Source organism: Gouania willdenowi, chromosome 7 (assembly GCF_900634775.1).
Source record: "Gouania willdenowi chromosome 7, fGouWil2.1, whole genome shotgun sequence".
Classification (NCBI taxonomy): Eukaryota; Metazoa; Chordata; class Actinopteri; order Blenniiformes; family Gobiesocidae; genus Gouania; species Gouania willdenowi.
The window spans coordinates 15,599,854-15,621,818 of NC_041050.1; the positions used below are offsets into that span (position 1 = coordinate 15,599,854).

At 37.9% G+C, this 21,965-nt stretch overlaps 1 protein-coding gene and 1 non-coding gene across 3 annotated transcripts; both read right to left on the reverse strand.

Annotated features, from left to right (window-relative positions):
* Positions 1-302: 302 nt before the first annotated feature.
* uba1 (ubiquitin-like modifier activating enzyme 1) lies at positions 303-20,483 on the reverse strand. 2 transcript variants are annotated; one of them, XM_028453213.1, is made up of 26 exons: positions 17,684-17,923; positions 14,760-14,876; positions 14,621-14,679; positions 14,378-14,546; positions 12,333-12,467; positions 12,144-12,250; positions 11,967-12,057; positions 11,648-11,780; positions 11,473-11,570; positions 11,117-11,263; positions 10,705-10,881; positions 10,506-10,610; positions 10,324-10,404; positions 9,397-9,549; positions 6,243-6,408; positions 5,916-6,112; positions 4,724-4,788; positions 4,366-4,561; positions 4,171-4,245; positions 3,882-4,071; positions 3,683-3,768; positions 1,577-1,669; positions 1,290-1,481; positions 887-988; positions 708-808; positions 303-621 (listed from the first exon to the last, which is right to left on the reverse strand). In XM_028453213.1, exons 2-26 carry the CDS (start codon positions 14,874-14,876, stop codon positions 486-488), a joined length of 3,171 nt encoding a protein of 1,056 aa, XP_028309014.1. In that variant the 5' UTR covers positions 17,684-17,923; the 3' UTR covers positions 303-485. The 2 variants fall into 2 exon arrangements, with proteins under 2 accessions (XP_028309014.1, XP_028309013.1); XM_028453212.1 differs by lacking the exon at positions 17,684-17,923 and adding an exon at positions 20,267-20,483 and having other exon boundaries at positions 480-621.
* On the reverse strand, positions 1,129-1,249 carry LOC114467746 (small nucleolar RNA U6-53/MBII-28). Its single transcript, XR_003674567.1, has one exon. It is a non-coding gene; the product is annotated as a small nucleolar RNA U6-53/MBII-28 (small nucleolar RNA).
* Positions 20,484-21,965: the final 1,482 nt, after the last annotated feature.

Here is a 21,965-nt window from a genome sequence, read left to right on the forward strand (position 1 = left end):
CACATATTTAACACATGTTCTAAAACTTTTGCATGTTTCATTTTTAGGGATGGTGATTAAAAGGAACTTTTTTTCATACAAAAATATGGTAAATGAAAGCTTCAAGTATTTATATAAATAACCACACAAAGTCGGTTTTAACACATTTATTTACTATCACACTAAGTGCTCCCATTTCAAGATACATCTTTTTGCCTTGCTCTTTAACTGTGATGTCATCTAGAGTTATTGGGTGTGTGAGATGAAACGGTGCAACTGCACCCTTCAGAAAATAAAATGAAAACAATACAATAAGTGAAATATTAGGAGAATAAAGTGGGGAAAAAGTTTATTTAATGAGCAAGAGCCCGTTCAAAGCTGCAAGCTCCAGTTAAAGGTGAACCTTAAAGTAGCAGATACAATGGATTGATGTTGAGAAGTTTTTCAGTTCCCCCCTTAGAGCACCCTAACCCAACATCTTGCTCCCCCACAGCTGGATGTGGAGCTCAGCGGATGGTGTATCTAACATAGGGCACTTCCACATCCTCATCACTGAGATCGTTGCAGCACAACTCAAACACCAGAGCTTTCACATGCTTGCCCAGCTTCTTTTTGGAAACCTTTGTCACAATCTCAGTCATCCTGCAGGACAAAAACAAAAAGAATATTCAATTACCATCTTGCATGAATAAAATACAAACCAAGTACGTAGCTGATTCTGTACTCACGGTAGGTCCAGTCTCTCTTTAAGTTTGGAGGAAGCCATGAAAAATGAATAGAGCATGGACACCCCCTGAGAGAGCATGGTGATCTCCAACTTATGCTCATTCTATTAAAAAACAAAGTAGATATTAGAAAAACATGAAATTGACCAGTGTTCAATGAGATCAATATTAGCTCAACATACTTTAAAATAGTCCAGGAACTGTTGGAGTGTCATTTCCTCCCCATTTGGCTGCTGACCTGTGACCTCAAAGCGGTCCCACAGTGACCACTCATTTTCATAGTACTGCAAAGTAAAAAAAAAAAAAAAAAAAAACAAAAAAAAAAAGCAGCACACGGTGTCAATGATCACTTCAACTGATATCAAAATTCAGGAGAATGGTGCCTATATTTGGCCCTGTGGCTTTGTGTCATTTAGTTTGGACGTCTCCTCAGCACACACTGATAGCATCAGTGTGAGAAGGTGAGTTGAACTCACTTGCACCCAGTGAAATGCAAAGCACTTAACTGGTGCATCAGTATTAGCATGGCGGAATCGTCATGGGAGAGGATTTTATTTCTAGGCTGGAGATGAAACACACACTAACCTTGTGTTTTGGAGCAGCGATGGGCTCAGAGAACGCGAAGAAAGGCAGGGCTAGGTTCATGAAGCCATTTTTGAACGATTCCAGTTTATTGTGCCCTTGGACAATCTTGATGAGCTCTAAGCACACCAAACCCACTACTGCAGCGGTGGTGGTGGCGATGGCAGGAATGATTTTGCCAGCTATCAGTTTGCTCTAGGGAGAAAAATCAAAAACAGTCAGTCAGACAAAACTGCAACATTACACAAATGTGAGGAAGTTTAGAGCAGTTACTGGAGCCCTTGTCTTACTTTGTGTCTGTCTGCAGGTGGAATGTCATAGTTCTCTGCTCTCAGGTTGGAGGCGGCCACAATGAAGTCCATGTGGAAGTTCGTGTCGTCATCCTGTTCAAACATGAACACACTATAATACACACAGGACGAATTGGTTCTATCTCAAGCAGCGATATTTACTGCAGTGTCTTTACAGGCACCCAAACACTGCAAAGAGCTTCACATACTTTTAATCATTAATCCAGGCAACAAATGCTTGATAAAGTCTATTGAGTAGATAGTGTCCTCTTTTCTACTCATTTGCATTTTGTAACATTTGAAAAAATGTTAAACGAAGGCTTTAGCAAGGGGGTCACCAACCTTACTGAAACAGTGAGCAACTTCGTAGGTACTGAATAGTCCAAAGGGCTACCAGTTTGAAAGGTTCTTTTTAAATACTAAACGTTCACTTTAATTAGAGGGCAAGCTCATAAGGAATGCCAGCACTAACTTGAGAAGTTAGGAAATCCAACAATTTATTTCTCTTAGTGTATGCAATCGTTTCTTTTTCATTACATCTCAAAGAAAATCATCTAACAAATAACTTTTAACTAATCCTATACCATACATTTATAAAATGTAAAAAATGTCATATTTACAAAAATCCACCTTGCTTTGTAAAAAACATTATATATCATATATATAGCATACTATGATCTGCACCCCTTATAAATATTGAATGTTTTAATGAAAATGAACATTTAAAGATGGTTTATTTAATACTAAAACTTTATCAGTAGCAGTATTTAACTCTACTAAGTACTAGGGATGCAACGGTACAGTGTTCCCACAATTCGGTATGCATCACGGTTTTTGGGCCACGGTTTCAATAACTTAATATAAAACTACTCCGACAAGCAAAGGCAATATTGCATTGTGAAAATAATCAATAGGATAAAATCAAACCACAAACTTTATTAAAAAACAGTGCACTATCAGATCAAATTAAACAGCAAACCACACAAATTAAATATTAAGTTTAGTACTAAACAACTAAAATTACAACTAAATGTGAACATGATAAAGTGCAGCATCCATTCAAAATACTTGAACAAACCTTTTAAGAACCTGTACACTTTAAGGCAGTACTTGCCTAGGCCTCTTGTTATAAATAATACAAAATGTTAATGTAAAGCGCAGCTTCCAAAATAATTGAACAAGAGGACTTAATAGAACCCGCACAAGGGAACTGCTATCCTTCAGTTAAAAATAGCTAATGTGTAAACATTACACAAAGTGCAACATCAAGTCAGTTAAAGATCTATGTCTTCATGTTGAGGTTCTTCTGCAAAAAGATAAGCATATCAACATGCTCTGGTGGAAATGTGACAAAATCCGGTGTCCTCAACCATGAATACAGCTGAATGTCTTTCGCTATGAAGAGGACATATTGGTCGTGTTACCTGCTACGTATCCGATGCTTGCACAGCTATGCTTGCACACCGTGGTTTGTTGACAGTCCTTTCCCCCCCCCCATTCTCATCGTAGTCGACGCTAAATCCAAAATGATCCCACACCGCAGACATACTCAGACAGAGCCAATCAGAACGTCCCTGTGTTTCCCAGGAGCCAGTCAGCGCTCCTTAGCGTTCAACATTTGCATAGAGAGTGCTGATTGGCTCCTAGGAAACTCAGGGATGTTCTGATTGGCTTTGAAGGTGACATGAGCAGTGCATGGAACTGAGCCTGAACAATGTACTGCTTTAATATCTCTGCTCCAGAGGGGAATACACAGCATGTGCGGCTGCACAAAGTTTTGTGATGGGGAAACGTACCGAAAATACTGTTGTGCACTGAACCAAACAGGGCATATTGAACGGTTCAGTAAAATACCGAATATTGTTGTATCTACATCTACATCTGACTACATCTGTCATATTTATTTATCATTGTGAATTTGAATCCTGGAAGGTAATCAGATTTTAGATGGAGCTCATTGGTGACAAGAGCTCCTGACAGCCCCTCACATGGTCCATGCAGGCTACCTGGTGCCCATGGTCACCATGTTGGTGACCCCTGCTTTAGCATATACTATACATAAAACAAGAAGCAAATAGGTGGAAATAAGTGTAATGGAAGGCATACCTTTTCAAAATCAATGGGGGTGAGTTTGAACTGTGAAGTCTCAGAGGAAGGCAACAGAGACTTGAGCTCTTCCAGTCTGGAGTCATCTGTGTATTAACAAGACAGTGTTGACATTTATCTAGTTATACTGACTGAACAGGAACAATGAATGAAAATATTTAAAGGATGTAGCCTACATCCACATGAAACATTGTCTTACCAAGAGAGGAGTTGGAGTTCTGCAGTTCTTGGTCAGATACATGGATTTTCACCCCTGAACGAGGAGTAAAGACTGGCACTTTTATTTCCTGCAGGATCTTGACCAGTGCTACACGATCAGTGCTGCCTGGTATGCCATATGACTGAGCATATAGGTTGGCTGCAGCCAAAATGTAGTCCATGTGCAACTCCTATAAAAATAGTAAACATATGGAGAGGTCTTCAATGTAAGACCAGATTTTAAATGTATAAAAAGAACCTAACAGACTTCAGACCATAGAAGTACTTACGTTGCTCGTGCTGAAATCTAAGGCGTGAGGACATCTCTTTGGACCCGACCAAAAGGGTGCACCAGTACTGGTGAGCTGAATCAAAGAACATATCTTCAATTGTAAGTCTGGATAACATTAGCAATTGAATTGTAAACTAAAAAATGTAATCAAGTTTATTATTGCTATAAGGCAGATGTTGCCGTTAGTGTATACCTGATCAGCTGGGAAGTTGTGGAGCAGCTGGCGAATATTGTTGCTGTATTGGCACTGCCAGTGGTTGCGTGCCCAGCTTACACAGTCAGCCCAGCTGTGGGGGCAATCTGTGACCAGGCTTTTATAAACAGCCTCCAGCACCTCAGCAGGTTGAGCACCAGGAAGCTTCAGGGTACGCTCCATAAACTTAGGATCCCTGTACAACACATTTGCATATTGGATTCACAGGTTTGGACCAAAATAAAAAAGCATATTACGAATGTAAGGAGGTTAGTCGGCATAAAGTAATGCAGTGATGTACAATATGGATGCATTGGATGACCAAGTTAGACGTAAAACTCCCCCAGGTACAACTTACGTGAGGTACTGCACTGCATTTTCTGGCGGCTGCTTAAATAGACCCTCAAACTCATCACGAGCCCACTGAAAGAGAAGATATAAATGTCAGATCAAACTAGATTTTCAAGTCGAAATCTCATTTGTCCCAAACCAAAAAACTGTTAATTTTCTTCTATTAACATGCAAAAGCTAAAAAAGGAAAAGCTTTATGCTTTTACGATTAACCGGATCGAAGCAAAACCTCAATAAACAGCAGTTGGACATCAGCACATAGGCTGATTCACAGTCAGCAAAGACAGAGCACTTTAGTAAGCCAACGTTAGCTTCTGCTTTTTGTTTGGTACTGATGCTATGCTATCAGAGAAGATAAAATCTATGAATAAAATAACTGAGCTAATTTAAGAGATCACAGAATGAGGTGTGTGTTGACAGCGTGTGTGTGCACGTAAAAAGGTCATTAAAAGAGAGTATATTGGACGTGTTAGTAAATCTAACGTGATTGTAGTTGCTAATGATGACACAGCTGTTTGGTTTGTGTAACTTAGTGAAAGCTTTACTTCTTTGTAATCAGTAACATGTGAATATCTCCTCTCATTCTCCATGTTGATTCTAAATGTGAGGCTTGAAAACGTTATTGAGAGCTGAACTCTGATTTATTTGATTGTTTATTTTATTCTTTTTTGTATATTTGCCATAGTTTATGTAATTGTTGATCACATTGAGTACTGATCATTAATATTGCTTCTGCCTGTTGGAATGTTTATTGTCCAAATGTTTGTTGTTCAGAGATTGGAACTAAATAAATGCTTTGAAATGAGTCCAGTGCTTAATGATTTCTTTTCGGTGTGTTTCACTTCCGTTGATTAATCATGGAGGAAATACATACATTTTCAGCAGTGTTCAGCAACTTTGTCCCAGTGTGCAGATCTTAGTATTAACTAATAACTAGCAATACAGAAGAGGTTTTCACAGAGATTATTAAATTCACACGATATTTCTAAAGAGAATGTTTTGTCCTTGTAGATTATTTTGTGCTTAAATTAAACTGTTACAGAAAAACCTTGTGGCACTAGTTGAGGAATCAATGTGATCAAAACGGAAAAAAGTCCTGCAGCATCTTTAATATATATATATATATATATATACAAAAATAATGGATCACAGACCCACTGAGTGCATGCTATTAAAAAAAAAAAAAGGCACATTCTGACCTGCAGTGTGTGTTCAATGGCATTTGGGAAGTTCTTGAGGGTACAGATGGGAATGGACTTCTCTGGTGGGTCTTGACTGGAGCTGTAGGACTCTGTGAGGAAGGGGATCACGACCTGCACATTCCCTTTGGTACCCAAAGTTCCCGACTCCAGGAGGGGTTTACGATAGTACACACATCTCCGGTCCATGTACATACCTAAACATAAAGAACACAAGAATATTTTAATGATGTTTAAAATGATTACTTAATACAAAAAAAAAAAAAAAAAAAAAAATCACAATTATAAAAATGACTGTCTATAAGTGATTATTCCTAACACACTTACGTGCATCAACGTTGTCCAGTGCATTGGCAACTCCATCAAGGCTTTCAAAGAAGTCATCGTCGTACACCCTTTCAGTATCAGGGCCCACTCTGTTCTGATGACCTGTGATCCTGATGTGTGGGTTCATCTGCTTCACTGCAGCAGCAGCAGTGTCGCTCTTCATTTTCTGGAACCACAAATGCCAGTCAATGTTGTTTTAGCTGGATTTTAATAATTAAAGAGAAATCCTCATGGAAGGAGAGAGTAGCTGCATTCATTTGTAAAAAAAAATTCTGTATTTCCTTTAAGCCCATTGACCAACACACATGGCAGAGCACACACCCTTCATCTTAAAGTCGTCAGTCTTGCAAAAATTCTTAGTCATTAAGATTTTTTTTAACATGCAAATTAATTATATCCCTCGCTAGATGGTGCGGTTGAATGGCTCAAAGATCCATCATATGTTGCTCAGCTGTAAAAGTCAAAACATTTTGAATGGAAAAACAGTGACCAAAACACCAGAAAAAAACAGATGTTCAAGAACGAAACCTAAAACTAAAGGTGCAATCATTAGTCAACAAATCGATGACAGAATTAGTCACCGACAATGTATTTGTCGACAATTGACGGTTACGTCATCATCGCCTTTATCAAGCTGTGGACGGAGCGGTTCATCTCACCTTCTATATCTTTGCTCAAAGCTGTATGCACATTGTGGATGTGATTAGCGGGAGATATATCAAAAATATTCCCACTGGTAAGAATATGTCGCAGTTACCGGAAGCTCCGAGCTGTAAACGCCGCTCACACACACAGCTCTGCTTGTCGCAGTCTACCTGAAGCTGTGACAAGCAGTGAGACATTACGTACCACTACTTAGTTAAGACCAGACACCCACCCAACAAAGTGAACCAGTCTAACTTCCTCCGTCAGATCCATCCAAAGTTCCCACAAACACGGTAACAGAGATGTACTACTTTACTAAAGCATGCTAAGCTAACCCACCAATACATAAGACTGGGTTAAGTGCTAATGCTAATCACTTCATGAAAGGAAGAGACTAGTAAAATGTACACAAAGTGCACTGTCATTAAACCACAAACGGCCACAGATTTACCACTTTGATGGAAGAATACAAGCTAACCAGTGATGTGCCATCAAGGTAGGCAGTGCCTACCCAAGGGTGAATTAATATTTTGATTATTTGTTTTAATTATATATATATTTTTTTTTTTAATTATCACATAATTCTAAATTATTTATTTTTCCATTTCCAATAGCGTACAGTACCTATAAGTTTGAAAGTGTCCGCATTTTGTGCGTTTCATAGCCCAAATTACTAAACAGCGCTATTTCCTGGAACAGCTGCACAGTCTTTTTTTTTTTTTTCACTCCGCTGTAAGGCAGAGGGGGGCCACGCCCCCTCCCAAAGGCACGTTGCTCTTCTGCCTCAGTTCCCATTGCGTGTTTTTACGTGTTTGCGCATGCGTAGTCAGGTCCCCAAGATGACATCCATTTACAGTACGTGAAACGGCAGTGTAGACAGCTGCCTTTGCACGTAACCGCGCTATCCTAAATGCTATACTAAGTTCACAGTACATTAGTGAATTGATATCATGTGACCGCTGCTGCTACGTTGTCTAGGTAGTGGGCAGGATAACACTACAGTCAGGATGACAGCGCTAGAGACAATAAAGCAACTTTGTTTTGAGGAAAACACGACAGCTTTTAAAAGATGGGAGACCAACACCTGAGCTACCAGACCTTCAGCAAAGGTAAGGTCAGAAAATGTTTCATACTTTTCACAGTGAATGGTACAAAAGGAAGGATTGACTTTGTGGATGCTCCTCACTGAGGCTGTTCTAAGTTGTCATTTTCTCCGTGTTTCCAACACAAACAATGGATGTGCTGTCATGTCATGAGATATTTTGTTGGGAGAGTATGGAGGCTATATAAAATAATTGTTTATGTTTCTTTAATGGTGTTAATGATGTTGATTTTGTTAGATGGCTAAATGCTTGTTCATGTGGATCTTGTTGGGTTTTTTCTTTCTAATTATGAATTTTAGATTTTGATATGTGCATTGAGATGACTTTGTTGGAAATTGCTTTATACAAATAAAATTGATTTGAATTGAATTAACACTTGACAGCAGAAACATACGAAATTGTCATTGGTGGTCTCGATTTGCAATGTGCCTACCCAACCCTAGTGGTCACGGCACGTCACTGAAGCTAACGTGTCACACGTCGTGTCAAGTAATTTTTTTTGCATAAAACTGTCATCACTATTCATCTGCCCTGACTTGTGAAACACAACATTTTAATTATATTTCACATGTTCACAGACAAAGCTGACCCCATTAGACAGTAATGTAAACATTGCGATTATTACACCAGAATATCCCATTAATACTGTTCTTAGTATGATAATGATAAAATCTGCATCTATGGGTGGAAACACCGAAACGCCACCAACTACCTTTCTGAGCCAATAGCAAAGTTTTATTGTAAAAGCTGGGTTTCAACAAAAGAGGGCAGCAAGGCTGCAATAATTAGTCGACAATTGATTATGTCGACTACAAAAATGTGTTTGATGCCTCATCTTGTAAATAATGATAAAATCCAGTCCGTGGCCACTTCCTGCTTCTTTTTACTTAAGTACCTTACATTGGCCGCTAGCTGGGCTAGTGTTGCCCCATTAACTTTGTGCAAGAAAACAGGCAAGAACCTAAAGTTTCTAAAGCTTTAGAAATTTTCACCGAAAACCCGAAGTTCCGCGGTCAAACATTAAAGCACAACAGAGATGCACAGACACTCGAAATTATGTGTTTAATGTGACAACTACACTACAAATTCATGTTTTATGTATTTGTAATGTAGCAGTTATATTGTAAACAACAACAAAGCAGTTCTTTGTTTAAATAGGAAAAGGACAACATTTGTAGCTACAATAACATTCTATGCTGTAAATAAAGCTTTGAAGTGAAGATACCAAATTGTTTTATTGTTAAGTCATTTCAAGAGCATTTCATAAATCATTAGATCTGTCATGCTGTATATTATAATTGTACTGAATGGTATACTTTCGAGCGGTCCAATACTAAGAATACAATGTGTGCTTCAGACGTCCAACGTAAAACCTGACAGCGCTGAGTAAAGATTCCAAAACTAACCGTAACATCTGACGGCCTGAAGAGGAACTGTCTGTTGAGGTTGGATTTCTCTATTGTGTCCATGTCCGTCACGATGACCTCACCGTCCCCAGACGCCAGACCCATCATGGCAAAGTTTTTTAGCAGCTCACAACCGATTGCTCCAGCTCCAACCTGACAACAGAACAAGTCTTATATTAGGCAAGGCAAATGTATTTGTATAGCACATTTCATACACAAGGGGCTTTAGATTATTAAAAAGAGCAACAGAAAACATTCAATAGCTTAAAAATCAATAACATAAAATCATCAGTACATTTAAAAAAAAAAAAAAAAAAAAAAAAAAAAAAAAAAAACCAACAAACATTACATTAACATGACCAAAGCATTCCCCCTCAATCATATGCAGTAGAGAAAAGGACTGCCTTTAACTTTGATTTAAAAATGTTCACAATGGATGCTGACTTCAGCTTTGCTGGCAGTTTGTTCCAACTCTGTATATAAAACAATGCAATGTGAGATAGTGAAGCCCAAACACCACTCGCAAATATCAACCATTATGAGAATATAAGTCTCAATCCTTCCCTTAATATTAGCAAATGATGCAACTCCCAACATTCTTGACTTAGGACAAAAACAATAGATTGGTCACTTTTTTTGTAAGGACTTTATATTGTAAATAAACTTAATTACAAACTAAAGGGGCTGGCATCCCTTAAAGCTTTTTAGAATAGGATTTAAATAGGATTTAAAATAACTAAAAAAACAGCAACAGGTTATCCCTTCACTATGGATATGCTTATGTAATAAAAGGTTGCATCAGGAACACACAATGCAAACTGTTCATACAAATGTCGTTATAAGAAAATATTCAAACATTTTAACAGCATTCCTCGAATCCACTTTAAATGTATTACAGACAGAAAAACTGTTAGCTGGGTGACTCACCAGGAAGTAGCGCTGTTTGCCAAGCAAATCCTGCAGTTTGGTGCCAAAGACGGCAATCTGACCATCATAGCGACAGTTTTTCTAAAAGAACAAAAACGCAGCAACTCTGTTCATCACCCCTGACAGCAATTTGTATCTGTATTCATCAAAACATAAATGTTTGATGTGCTTTGAAATCTTACAGGTGCACACTCCTCCTCGGTGAGCATGACATCTTCCTCAGCCAGGCATTCCAGGGCATCATAGTACAGCCACTGCTTTATGGGCATAAATTTACCTGAGCAAGCCTAAAGGTACAGAGGTTTGATATTAGCATTTGTGACAAGGAAATGTATGTACATCATAAAATCAACATTTATTTAAAAATAAATAAATAAATACCTTCATCACTTCCTGTGCAGCCAGGCCCCCAATAAAAGCATTTATGGGGGCTAAATCACCAGCAGCAACATATGAAATCTTTCTGATAAGACTTTCATCTAACTGCTCCACAGCAGCTGATCCAGTTTGAGCAGAGTTCAACTGCTTGGCTAACGTAAGGAACTCATCACCGTCAGCCTAAAACACATTCATCACACTGTGTTAATACAGCACTAAGCAGAAAATACATCACTAAAATTTTGCCTTAACATATCCAAATTGATTTTCACATTAACAAGAAATATTCTCAAAAATGTGTAAGGAACAAGCATTACCAAAATATGGTTAAAAGCCATCATTCATGCATATTTACGTAGGGAGAACATACTGTACAGGGTTGTAAACATAATGTAATAGTAGGACAGTCACATACCTTGCTCCAAGGTGTAGAAAGTCTGTTGTGTTTCTTTTGGAAGGCGTGAATAGCCTGGAAGCCCAAGTGCAGCTGACCTGGACGGTCAAACTTTGCAAAGTCTGTCATCACAAATTCTGGCTCAGCCATGGAGGAGGAGAAGGATTTCTGTAAATGTGATACACATGGAGGGTGAGGGTGAGGCTGAGCTCAATAAGAAGTGATCACATAATTCCTTATTAGTGGCATAAATGAGATGGAACGACATTTTGGTACAAAATAGCACAAAGCTTCCAAAGTGAGTGGAAGGGTGGCTATATACACATTTACTTCAAATTAGTCAACAAAAAACATTTGAATACATATCATTTACTTACAAAAGAAATCTTCTTGGGCATCTTAACCTGTGTCACTATTCCTCCTCTTATGTAATCTGTGAAGCCAGCAGTGTCGCAGATGCTGAAAGTATATGGACCTGGAATAAAGTCACAAAACCTTAAATTTCCCAGAGTCGAATCAAAGAACGATTGTTCTAGAGGGCGGAGGCCTTACCAAGGGCTTTAATTTCTACTGGCTGGCAGCCATTGAGCTCAGTCATCCCTTGAACCTCTGTGAAAGTGACAAAATCTCCACTCTCAAAGCCATGACGAGCTTCATCAAGACAAGTCACAACCCCTGGATTGTCCTGAAGAAACAAAGTTTACAATACTATATTTTATTAGTAATGCACTGCTTAGATTTTTAAAAATAGAAGGACGATAGGCTAGAATCCATCCAAGGAGGACAAACCAGACGTACAAATAAAAATACATGATAAAATGACAGGCTGAAATAAATGACTTGTGAAGCATTCAGTTACTCAGAATCAAACCTTTGTTATCATGGAAATCATTGCACTAAGTGGCTGCTCTCCAGTGGCGTCATACACCACCATGTCTTCTCCAAAGTCACAGAAAAGCTGGCTAAAAACAGACAAAATACAAAACGCATACATTCAATGCCAACAGGCATTTTAAATACACACTGATGAAAAAACAAATACTCTTACCCAAAAAGACCATGCGTGTCAGCAACAATCAGCTTAATCCCCTTGCTGTGGCAGAAATCCCCCACTTGATGCTGCTCATCTAAAGATGAGTTTGTTAGAACGACGACCTACATTTTAGGAGAGAATTATTTATCGCTCTTTGGTAAGAACTGATAAAATGGTTTCACAACTTGTCATTGGGGCTTTTACCTGGAACTTGGTTAGGTAGTCTTCAGTGAGTGCTCCTGTATATGCAGTAACAGAAACATAGTTGTTGAGCTCAGCCAAACGAAGCTGACTCACTTCAGCTCTGTTTTTCCCCAGATCTTCCTCCCGCAGGTAAAACTGAAAAAACACAGAATGTCAGGAAGTCATTAAAATGTATGTACTACTCCAATTCCATGAACACTCCATCTCAGTGGCTATAACTGTCATTGCAGGTGGAAGAGTTAGGGAATGAAAAGAGGAACGATGGCCACAGGAGTCACCTCTACTATGTCTCTTGTGTACTCCACTGCATATGATCAGTACTTCATTATCTTTTGCAGGCAATGTTACATCACTGTTAAATGTCCATTTTATAGCACTTTTGATGTTGTTAGCGGTTGTGAATTTCATTTCATCGATCTAGTAAAACATGTCAGCCTGCAGTTCATGTAATTGCTTGCAGCAGTCACTTCATCTACAGTAGAAACAAAAACCACTGATTTTCATTTAAAATAAAGCAGCTGGACACAAATACATTTAAAAAAAAAAAAAAAAAAAGAAGGTGTAAATGGTTGAAATTATTGCTTAAAATTTGTTTTGAGCACCACATTTTATTGACATTGTCAAAAGAATTTTGTGCATTGCATTGTGGGACGAGTTGCAGAGATAGATGCATAGAAGTCTTTCTACTTCATTCCAATATGAGTAGGAATAACAGGTACAAACAAGAACAAAAACAGTCACAAGCTAATCACAGTCTTCCTTGTCTGGTGAAGAAATCAGAAATAACGGTAAAAATGAAGTAAAAACACTTCTATGCATTCATCTCTGCAACTCCACACCCCACGATGCAATGTGCAAAAATGTCAAATGTAGCATTTACTGTGGATATAAAATTTTCACGCGGCAATTTTAACCATAATTTTCCCGAGTAAAATAATTCTCACTTCAAATTACATTTAGGGCCCAAAATTTTTGAAGGTGATCCATGTGGAACAAGCATGTCTATCGGATTAAGGAATCTAAGACGGACGACATAAGCTCAAGACACAGCATCTTAAAGAGCATTAGAAAGAATGAGACTAGCAAAATCCAATCACTTTGCACGATGACACGACTTCTTAGCATTATTAAAAAATACTTTACAAATATATATATAAGTATATATACACACATACATATATTGCTGTACTGATTTAACTAGCTCACGTTAAACAATAAACACTTTTAATCTAAACCCTGTTGAAAAATGATTCATCTGTTAGGTTTGTTTGTCAGTTTTAATTCTTAACCATTTACAGTAGCATTAAAATATAACTGGACTAATATTGCTATCAAATATAACCAACCACTTAAAAGCAAACACTGTCAATCTTTGTTTTAACTTCATAAAAAAAAATTAAGATTGGTTGTAACAAATTAGACTGACCTAAGCATGGAAAAGCAAACATTGAAAAGGGATAATGAAAGAACTGTCAAAACAAATTAAGGGACAAACAAAATGTTTTTAATTCATTTTGGAAAAAGACACCACAATAGTCAAAAGGAAGAATTGGCACCAAAAAATAAATAATTTGCCACAATGAATACAAATTCCTTTAATGTAAAATACATTAACTCACAGCCTCTTGCTGGTGTAGACACAGGTGTGTGCATATACAGTATATGTATATCATATTATATTATTATTAGTAATTGATCCGTGACTCTAAGCTTCTTGTTCGTTTGGTGGGCAGGGCTTAAATTGCTCCTCTTATACTAAAGGTTGCCGACCCCTGACCTAAACTATTGCTGCACTATGATGACGCCTTCTGACTGTGCTCTGATTATGACACAAGAGGCCAGTCAGTGATAAATCTGAGTCCACAATGATTTAGGGTGAAAAAGAGGCTGGTAGTTAACTTTTGATAGCAACAATATAGAACAACAAACTGGAAAAATACTGTCTCATTGCACTTTGGAATCTGACAACATTATAAGCTTGGTCTCTAATTTGTCTAAAAACTAATAAAAGCTCATTATTTCTAAAGGAGTGTGTGTTCACATACCTGAGAAGAGAGGTCCCTCCATTCTGCTACTCCTTGGTCATGGACTGTGACACTTTTAACGCCTCCCAGGATAACATTCTTGGCAATCTCAACTCCAAGACCTCTCATGCCAGAAATCAGGACATTGGAAATCTGCATGCGCTTCATAGCCTCATGGCCCAATACATAGCTAGAAAATCAGGCAGAGTAATTAGTATATGTACTGAATTAAATATATCAGATACTCTCAGGGTGAAAACTTACAGTTGTCTAGAGTACAGGCCTTCATCAATCTCAGCATCATTGCCATTCTTCGCCATGCCCTGATGAGGGAATGCAACAGGTGACTTTATTCCTTATCTTTATTCTTAACTCTTATTTGTAGGGATGCAGTTCAACTTACGTTGGCAGGTGTGTGGGACAGATCAGTTCTGACAGAGTTGGAGGAGGAGCAGTGGGATCCCGTCTTCGTCTCTGTTCCTGACAAGCGACGCTTCTTGGACAGCGGCGAGCTGGACATCTGTGGAATTAATTTTTACAATAGTAAACAACAAAAATCTGAAGCTGTAAGATAATCCATTATTAAATCAAAAATGATTTCTGACAATGTTTTTCAGCAAAAAAGACAATTCTCATTGTTTTTCCTTTAAAAAGGTCAATTCGGTGCAGCTCTTTGAAGTCTTTGGGCTGCACAATTCTGAAGAAGACTGACAGTTGGCAGTCCAAACATGTTAGGAGAGAGATCCAAGTAAATTTCCTTTAAAAAGTTGTCTAAATAAATTAAACCTCAAAAAAAGACAAAATGAACTTACTGGATTTAGAAAGTAACAAACATATCAGTGTTTGCTAAAGGAAGTAGGGAATTTGTTTCCAAATATGTCAAAACCAAGTGAGATGTCAAACTGGTACATCGTCATAGTTTTGAATGAAAGGTAAATAGCTTGCTGCAGAAAAGTCTGTTGTGCTGCAGTGTTTGGTATACTCCGATACCTTGGGAAAATAAATCACACAGAAAAACCTCAACATGGTTGCTATGCAAAATGTACGGGAGTACAAAAACCCTGGAGGAACCCCAGCAGCTCTGGAGCAAGTAATGTTGTGGCTTCATTTCGTCTTATCAGGTAGTGTCTCGAGTCCCGACCCATTCAAAACAGGAGCTAAGTGGAAATAAATGACGAGAATGGTGGCAGGACACATTGCATAGGTCATATATATATACATATATTCAAAGCTTTATCTTTTGTGCTTTCCTCAAAAGAAAATCGGAATCAAATGTGCATTTTTAGAGATCTTTGAAGACTTAATTTTGAAATTGGGCTGCCCTAATTGTTACTAAAGAGCTTTTTTTTCTTAAAAAATAGCAGCAGTAACGAAAACTATTTTCAGACTTATTTTTACATACATATTACATGTGTAAACTTAATAAAGGCTGTTAAATGCCATCGTTCCCGTAAATTGAGGAGTGGATTTTTTTCTTTACCGAGCAGCTGGGCTGGCTTCTGGCCAAACAAATGTGTTGGTAAAACCAACTGGGCATGGGAAGGAAACTGAATAGCAGCATTAACTACTCTTTTTAGGGGTCAGAGACAGTGGTTGCTTGTTAATGCCTCCCTATTGTTCATTATACCGTATCCGAGAACAGCTTGCATCTTTTACAAAAAGCTGAATCATGAAAAAGCTCACCGCAGTAGAGTCAGCCACACTTGGCCCTGGACTGCAGGTGGGAAAACAAAACCTAAAGCGTGTTGCTGTGATTATGCTTGATGTGTATGCATTTACATTTATGAGGGATGTTACTTTAATAAGTAGTGGAGGTGAAAACCACCACACACCTTGTCGTTGGCATTATGTAGCCATAAATAACAACTTACATATCTTATCTGAGGGCCACATTATCCCCATTCATGTCAGTGCTTACGATAATGACCAATCTGAGCCTTAATATAGGGGGAAAGGTTTGTGTCAATTCATAGAGTCATTTTGTGTCTATATCGTTTCCATTTTATTCTTGTGCATTTTTTTTCTCCTTTTGTGTATTAGTGGAATCTTTTTGTTGATATTTTTCTGTAGTCTTTTTTGTTCTTGGGTTTTGTAATCCTTCCAATGTTTTGGAATTTAAATTTTTGAGAGAGCTTTTTGGGGGGCACACAAATTTAAAACAAGAGCTGAACGTACACTCCTGGCCCCCAGTTGCACATGTCTGTTTAAATATTGTATTAGCATATATTTTAAAACTAAGGGTTTTATAAAGGTTATCTGGAAAATGTCACAAATGTAAGGCATTATGATTGTCCTATTCTTCATACATATAACAAAAAAAAAAAAAAAACAGTCAATCAAACTGATTTAGAAATAATGTCACTTAAGGATTTTTCCTTTTCTACAACCTAAATGGTAAAGTCACTCGACTGGTCGAACTGGACCAACTGAGATTAAGGCTGCGTTCGAATAGTCCCTCCTATCTCCTTTCCTATCCACTTATCATAACCCCCTGGATGAGGTCATGGGATTAAAAAAAAAAAAAAAAACAAGGAAAAGGTGATCACATTTGTTTTGACAGACACACACACTTCCACTAGGTGACGTAATAATCCGACAGCGGCGTATCGTTTCCTCGGTTTTAAAAATTATTTTATCATGGCCACCACTTCAACACTTCCGGGGGTTAAAGAACAGTGGATAGGAAAGAAGATAGGAAGGACTATTCGGACGCAGCCTGTATCTGGCCCCTGGGCTGTATAATCGTCACCTGTGTTGTACACAACCACAGTTTCACTGTAAAAGGAAGATAACTTATTTATGTTACTAAAGGTCAAACTAAATTACTCAACTAGTTTCAACAAACCGTAAATAAACGACACTGTTACGAAAATGAAAGCATCCGGTATGATGCAGCAAAGTCTTCCGTCTCAAATACAAATGATGGCTAAAGCTGCTTTGGCTTCATCAAATACTCTCGAATAAAACCTGTTAATGTTCCTGATATTTCACGAACCGATTAGTGCGTCAATAATGTACCGCTGACAAATAATTCAAGACAAACTGACGGTGGTGGAAAAACATATAGGCAAAAAAAAAAAAAAAAAAAAAAAAAAAAGCAGCTCGGCCTAGGCCTGCGTTACCGCCAGTGTGGAACACAACTTTACAAGCTAACGGCCATAACGACACGGTAACCTGCTTTCACACAGAACCAAACGCTACATTTGACACATTACGAACACACACTTCAGACAGTTAAACGACGAACTCTCGGTCACGTAAACAAAGCCAACTACACCGATCTATGGAAACGTTTAACTCGTGCTCCATTGATTTCCCTTTTCTTACCAATAATCCTTCTTTGTCCCTTCCCAGTGCGAACCCGCTCCTCTCCGCTGTGTTTGGACGTTAAACTGTTCAATGGAAATAAGTAGGTGGGAATGGAAAAAGAGAAGCACGGTGAGCAGCTACGACGGTGCAGTCTATAATGTCGAGTCACTATGTCGCTGGCTCGGAGACTCTCCCGTGTAATTGCGTTGCTGGCTCTGCGACTGCAGACGGGAACAAAACCAAAATGGCAGATGAGGCCGAAGGGGCGGATAGTAAAGTGACGTAGGGGCTGCCAGAGTGAAGCTGATTGGTCATTCCGCCTCACTAACAGAAGACGCATGCCAAGGGCTGTTGCCAGGTTGGATTTATTTCCGTTCACCGGGAGCGAAATTACTATCCATTTTTGATAATCAAAACTTGTGAGCACATGACTTGTTACGTGAAATTGAACAATATTTTGACTTAAACTACGACACATTATATGTAAGTGTATATATATATATATATATATATATATATATATATATATATATATATATATATATAATTTAAATTATTGCCAACACTAAAGTGTTTACAATTGAAGCAGACAATGTAAAGTTTGGGAATTATTTACACAAATCTATAGTAGCATGATTTTTTTTTTTTTTTTTTTAAATTGTTGTTCATTACGTCTGCAAAAAAAAAAAAAAAATCGAGTTTCATATGAATCTTTTGAAATGTCTTATCCATAACACAAATGTATACTTAATATTTATCAAATCTATAAACCCAGAATTTCTCAATTGCTAATTAAATAAAATACTCCCACCATTTTAAAATAGTTTATTTATAGCCGCAGTTAATTTAATAATTATCCTACCCAAACAGTTATCCAGCTTGGCAAATCACATAATACTTCATCAATATTTAGTATAACACCTAGAGGTCCCAGGATATGACCTGCACTTCCTCCTCACGTGGCCAAACAATCCCTAAGGTCATATAAAAATTCTGTAAAAAAAATAATTAGTAAATAATCAATCATGTGTTGTTAATTGTTTCTTGTGGGGTTGTTGTTTCTTGTGGGTTTAGTGCCATGTTGTTAAAGTTTAACTGTTATATTATATTATATATATATATATATATATATATATATATATATATTATACTCCTTTTCAAACCCCATGTTAATCTTTTGGGTTTTCACTTGAATACCTTTTATAATTGAATTGTTTATTATTAATGTCGATCCATTGTTGCTAGTTTTATTATTTTTTTGTTTTTATTTCAAGATGGGCCAAAAAAAAAAAAAAAATTGGGAAAAAAAAAAAAAGAAAATATGACAGATGGCAATTTTATTAATTCAGATCAGAAAGTATTTGTTGGTTTGTATGTTGCTCAAACACGGGAAATCATTAGCAGTATCTGGCAACAACGACGCTGAGCGTATTACTGTACAATGAGCTGTACAAACCCCCTCCTATTCATCCATGCAATTGTAAAAGCATGTTATGAATGCCGGCTATAAATGCCAGGAAAAAAACTTTGGAGTAACTCGAAAAAATTAGAAAAATCTTCAAATGCTGAAAGAAATGCATGACTATAAGCATCTTTTAACCATAGCGTTGAACTACTTTGCCCATGCAAAGGAATTGCCTTTAAGTTACTGAAAGACCATTACAATAAGATGATATCAAGGATAATACTAGAGGGTTAAATCTTTAAAGTGTGAGTGTACGTGTGTACAATTCCCAACTACTGGAACTGTGTTTAGACAGATTTCCCCTTTCACCGGCTCTAGTATGAAAATGACAAACATTAAGAATTGGTGTACGACGTAAACCATTTTGGAGCATCTGTACCATGAGATTCTTCATGTTGAGCATTCACATTCACATGGCCAATACTGCAGGAATGAATGAGACCGATACAATACCAGGTCCGGCTCATATTGGTCAGTGATGGTGGGCCCTCAAACACATCGAGGTTAGGGGTGAGCATTCCCAGTAAAGGAATATTGGGGGAGGGGGTGTCTGGTAAATGACAAAGGGCCAGGAAGAGTGGGCCGCACATTGTCGGGTACACATGTGGGATTCCCAATCATTTAAATCAATGAGATCAAAAGATGATCATTTCTTTTAGCACTGGCGAAAGAGTAGCGAAGATTGATTGATCAGATAATAACAGAGACGTAACAGTATCACGTTACTGTGATGTCATTATCAGCAACGCAGTAGTGATGTAAATCACATTATATCATGCATTTTCGGTTATATGCACATGAACTAACCCTCCATCCAACGGATGCATCGGTTAACTACGCAGCTACCATTCCATGCTTAAGAATAATTGACACCGCACTCATTGCAAAGGCATTTATCGGTGGCGTGACAGTGCCTTGTTAGCGAAGTGTGGATCCTAAACGGTTTAAAGGAAAGTCGTTAGCGGTGCTACAACGACTGCGCAGTTGTTAGCTCGCGTGCAGCTAGCTCTGGGGCTATCTAGACTTTTCCCTTCTTCAGCCGCTCTGTTAGCCGACGAGCTAACATTAGCCAACATTAGCGGGGGGCTAACGCTATATCAAGGCGAGAGAGCTTTGCACAAGTGAGAACAACTTACCACATCCGATATTACTCGGGCTGATCTGCAGTGTTAAAATCGGCTTCTGTGTGAAGAAGAATTCTTAGAAAGGACAAAGAAACTGCGCCTGGAGCAGAGTGCGGGGTGGCGGGCTCTATGGGAGTTATTTTCCGCTGGACGTTTGCCTGCCCTGCTGTTCCTGAGACGTTTCCCCCTTACTCTATTTCAGCTCAAAGCAAAGCAAAGCAGCAACATGTGCACGTTACAGACACGACCATTGATCTGGCACTAAGGGTTCAACCACACACTGACTCTGCTCACTCAACAAAATATTCAAGTTTTACACCAATAGTAAAAGTTTTAAATGTATCACTGCAATAATTACATTGTATTAATCTCAAAGCTCATATGTGGTTTGATTGTAAGTGCGCAGTTTAGAAACATATAAATTGAACCACCCTCTGAAATGAAATACAATCGACTAACCCTAAGACCGCGCTGTGTATTGTGGGATTTGAAGGCTAAAGGGATACAGACAGAGGCTACGAACAAAAAGTTACGGATTTAGGGTTTTGGGTAAAAATATACCAGAAAAAACGAAACCTAATTTCTATATCTATCAATAATGCGCTATATATACACAATATAATATAATATAATATAATATAATATAATATAATATAATATAATATAATATAATATAATATAATATAATATGACAAAACAACTTGCGTTTATTTGTGTCCTTGTCTAGGTTTCAATATTTCAAAAATAGAAAAAGAATGATAAAGAGGATTTTAAAAAACAAACATTAAATAAAGATTTGATTGCTATTTTCACCTGTTGTCTCTTTTTTGGGGTGGCAAATCATCTTGATAGACAACGACATTTATTATAACAAATGTTTAATTTGAACGTAAAATGTAGAGGTTGTTAACCAGACCTGAAATCCACAATACAGGACAGAAAATGGCTTTAAAATGTTTCCTTTGCCTATAAAGTCTTTCAAATTCAAAATAATAACAATGGGTTTCAAAAGCCAAGCAACTGCATCTTTATCATTCCTTTCCATACATAGTTATTGTTTTCCTTACATGATTCAGTTGCCGACAATATGACCAAAGCAGCTCTGCTCGCTTCCAAGTGAATTCTCTTCTCCAATGCAAACATCCACTTCTCCAGGTTCTCCTTAACTCGAAGGGTTTTCCAGAAAGTGGGTCATGTTCAAACTCTGAATATCATCAGGCTTAAATGAGGGAAACTCTGAGTATTCCATTCCTGAAAGCGAGGTAAGTTCAATTATGAGTATGTCACCATAGTAACGTTCTCCGTAAACTGAACCTGCTCGCTGGCAGGTTTTGTAACCTGGGGTTTCTACCTGGCTCTGCCCTCATGAACACCGCTTCTTAAGGAACTCTTTAATTTGCCTTGACACTTGACACACATTAGTAACGTCACACACCACAGACGTGTGCTCTCATCAACCGGGGTGAATATTGATATTTGACACCGGCGCGTTGGACAGACATTTAGTCCTTTGCACTCTCAGCTGCATCGTCATTTTTTGTTATGTGGAGTTGATCAAAACTGTGAAACCTGGGCTTTAATCTGCTCTCCAACATATCCTGAAAGTGTGAGAATTTGAGGCTTAAAAGGGATCCTCCACTGTTTTTACAAATGTGGCCTAAAACCTTTGAAATGTCCTTATTAGAAGATCTATGCCTAACAAAACGCGTTA

What these genes read in the sequence shown, in the direction of transcription:
- uba1 (XM_028453213.1), bottom strand. Translation starts at nt 14,876, where the DNA reads ATGTCCAGCTCGCCGCTGTCCAAGAAGCGTCGCTTGTCAGGAACAGAG. An exon ending in GCAAACAGCGCTACTTCCTG is followed by an intron (nt 9,550 to 10,323) that starts GTGAGTCACCCA and finishes TTCTGTTGTCAG; the next exon opens with GTTGGAGCTGGAGCAATCGG. An exon ending in CCCCCATTGATTTTGAAAAG is followed by an intron (nt 1,670 to 3,682) that starts GTATGCCTTCCA and finishes ATGTTTGAACAG; the next exon opens with GATGACGACACGAACTTCCA.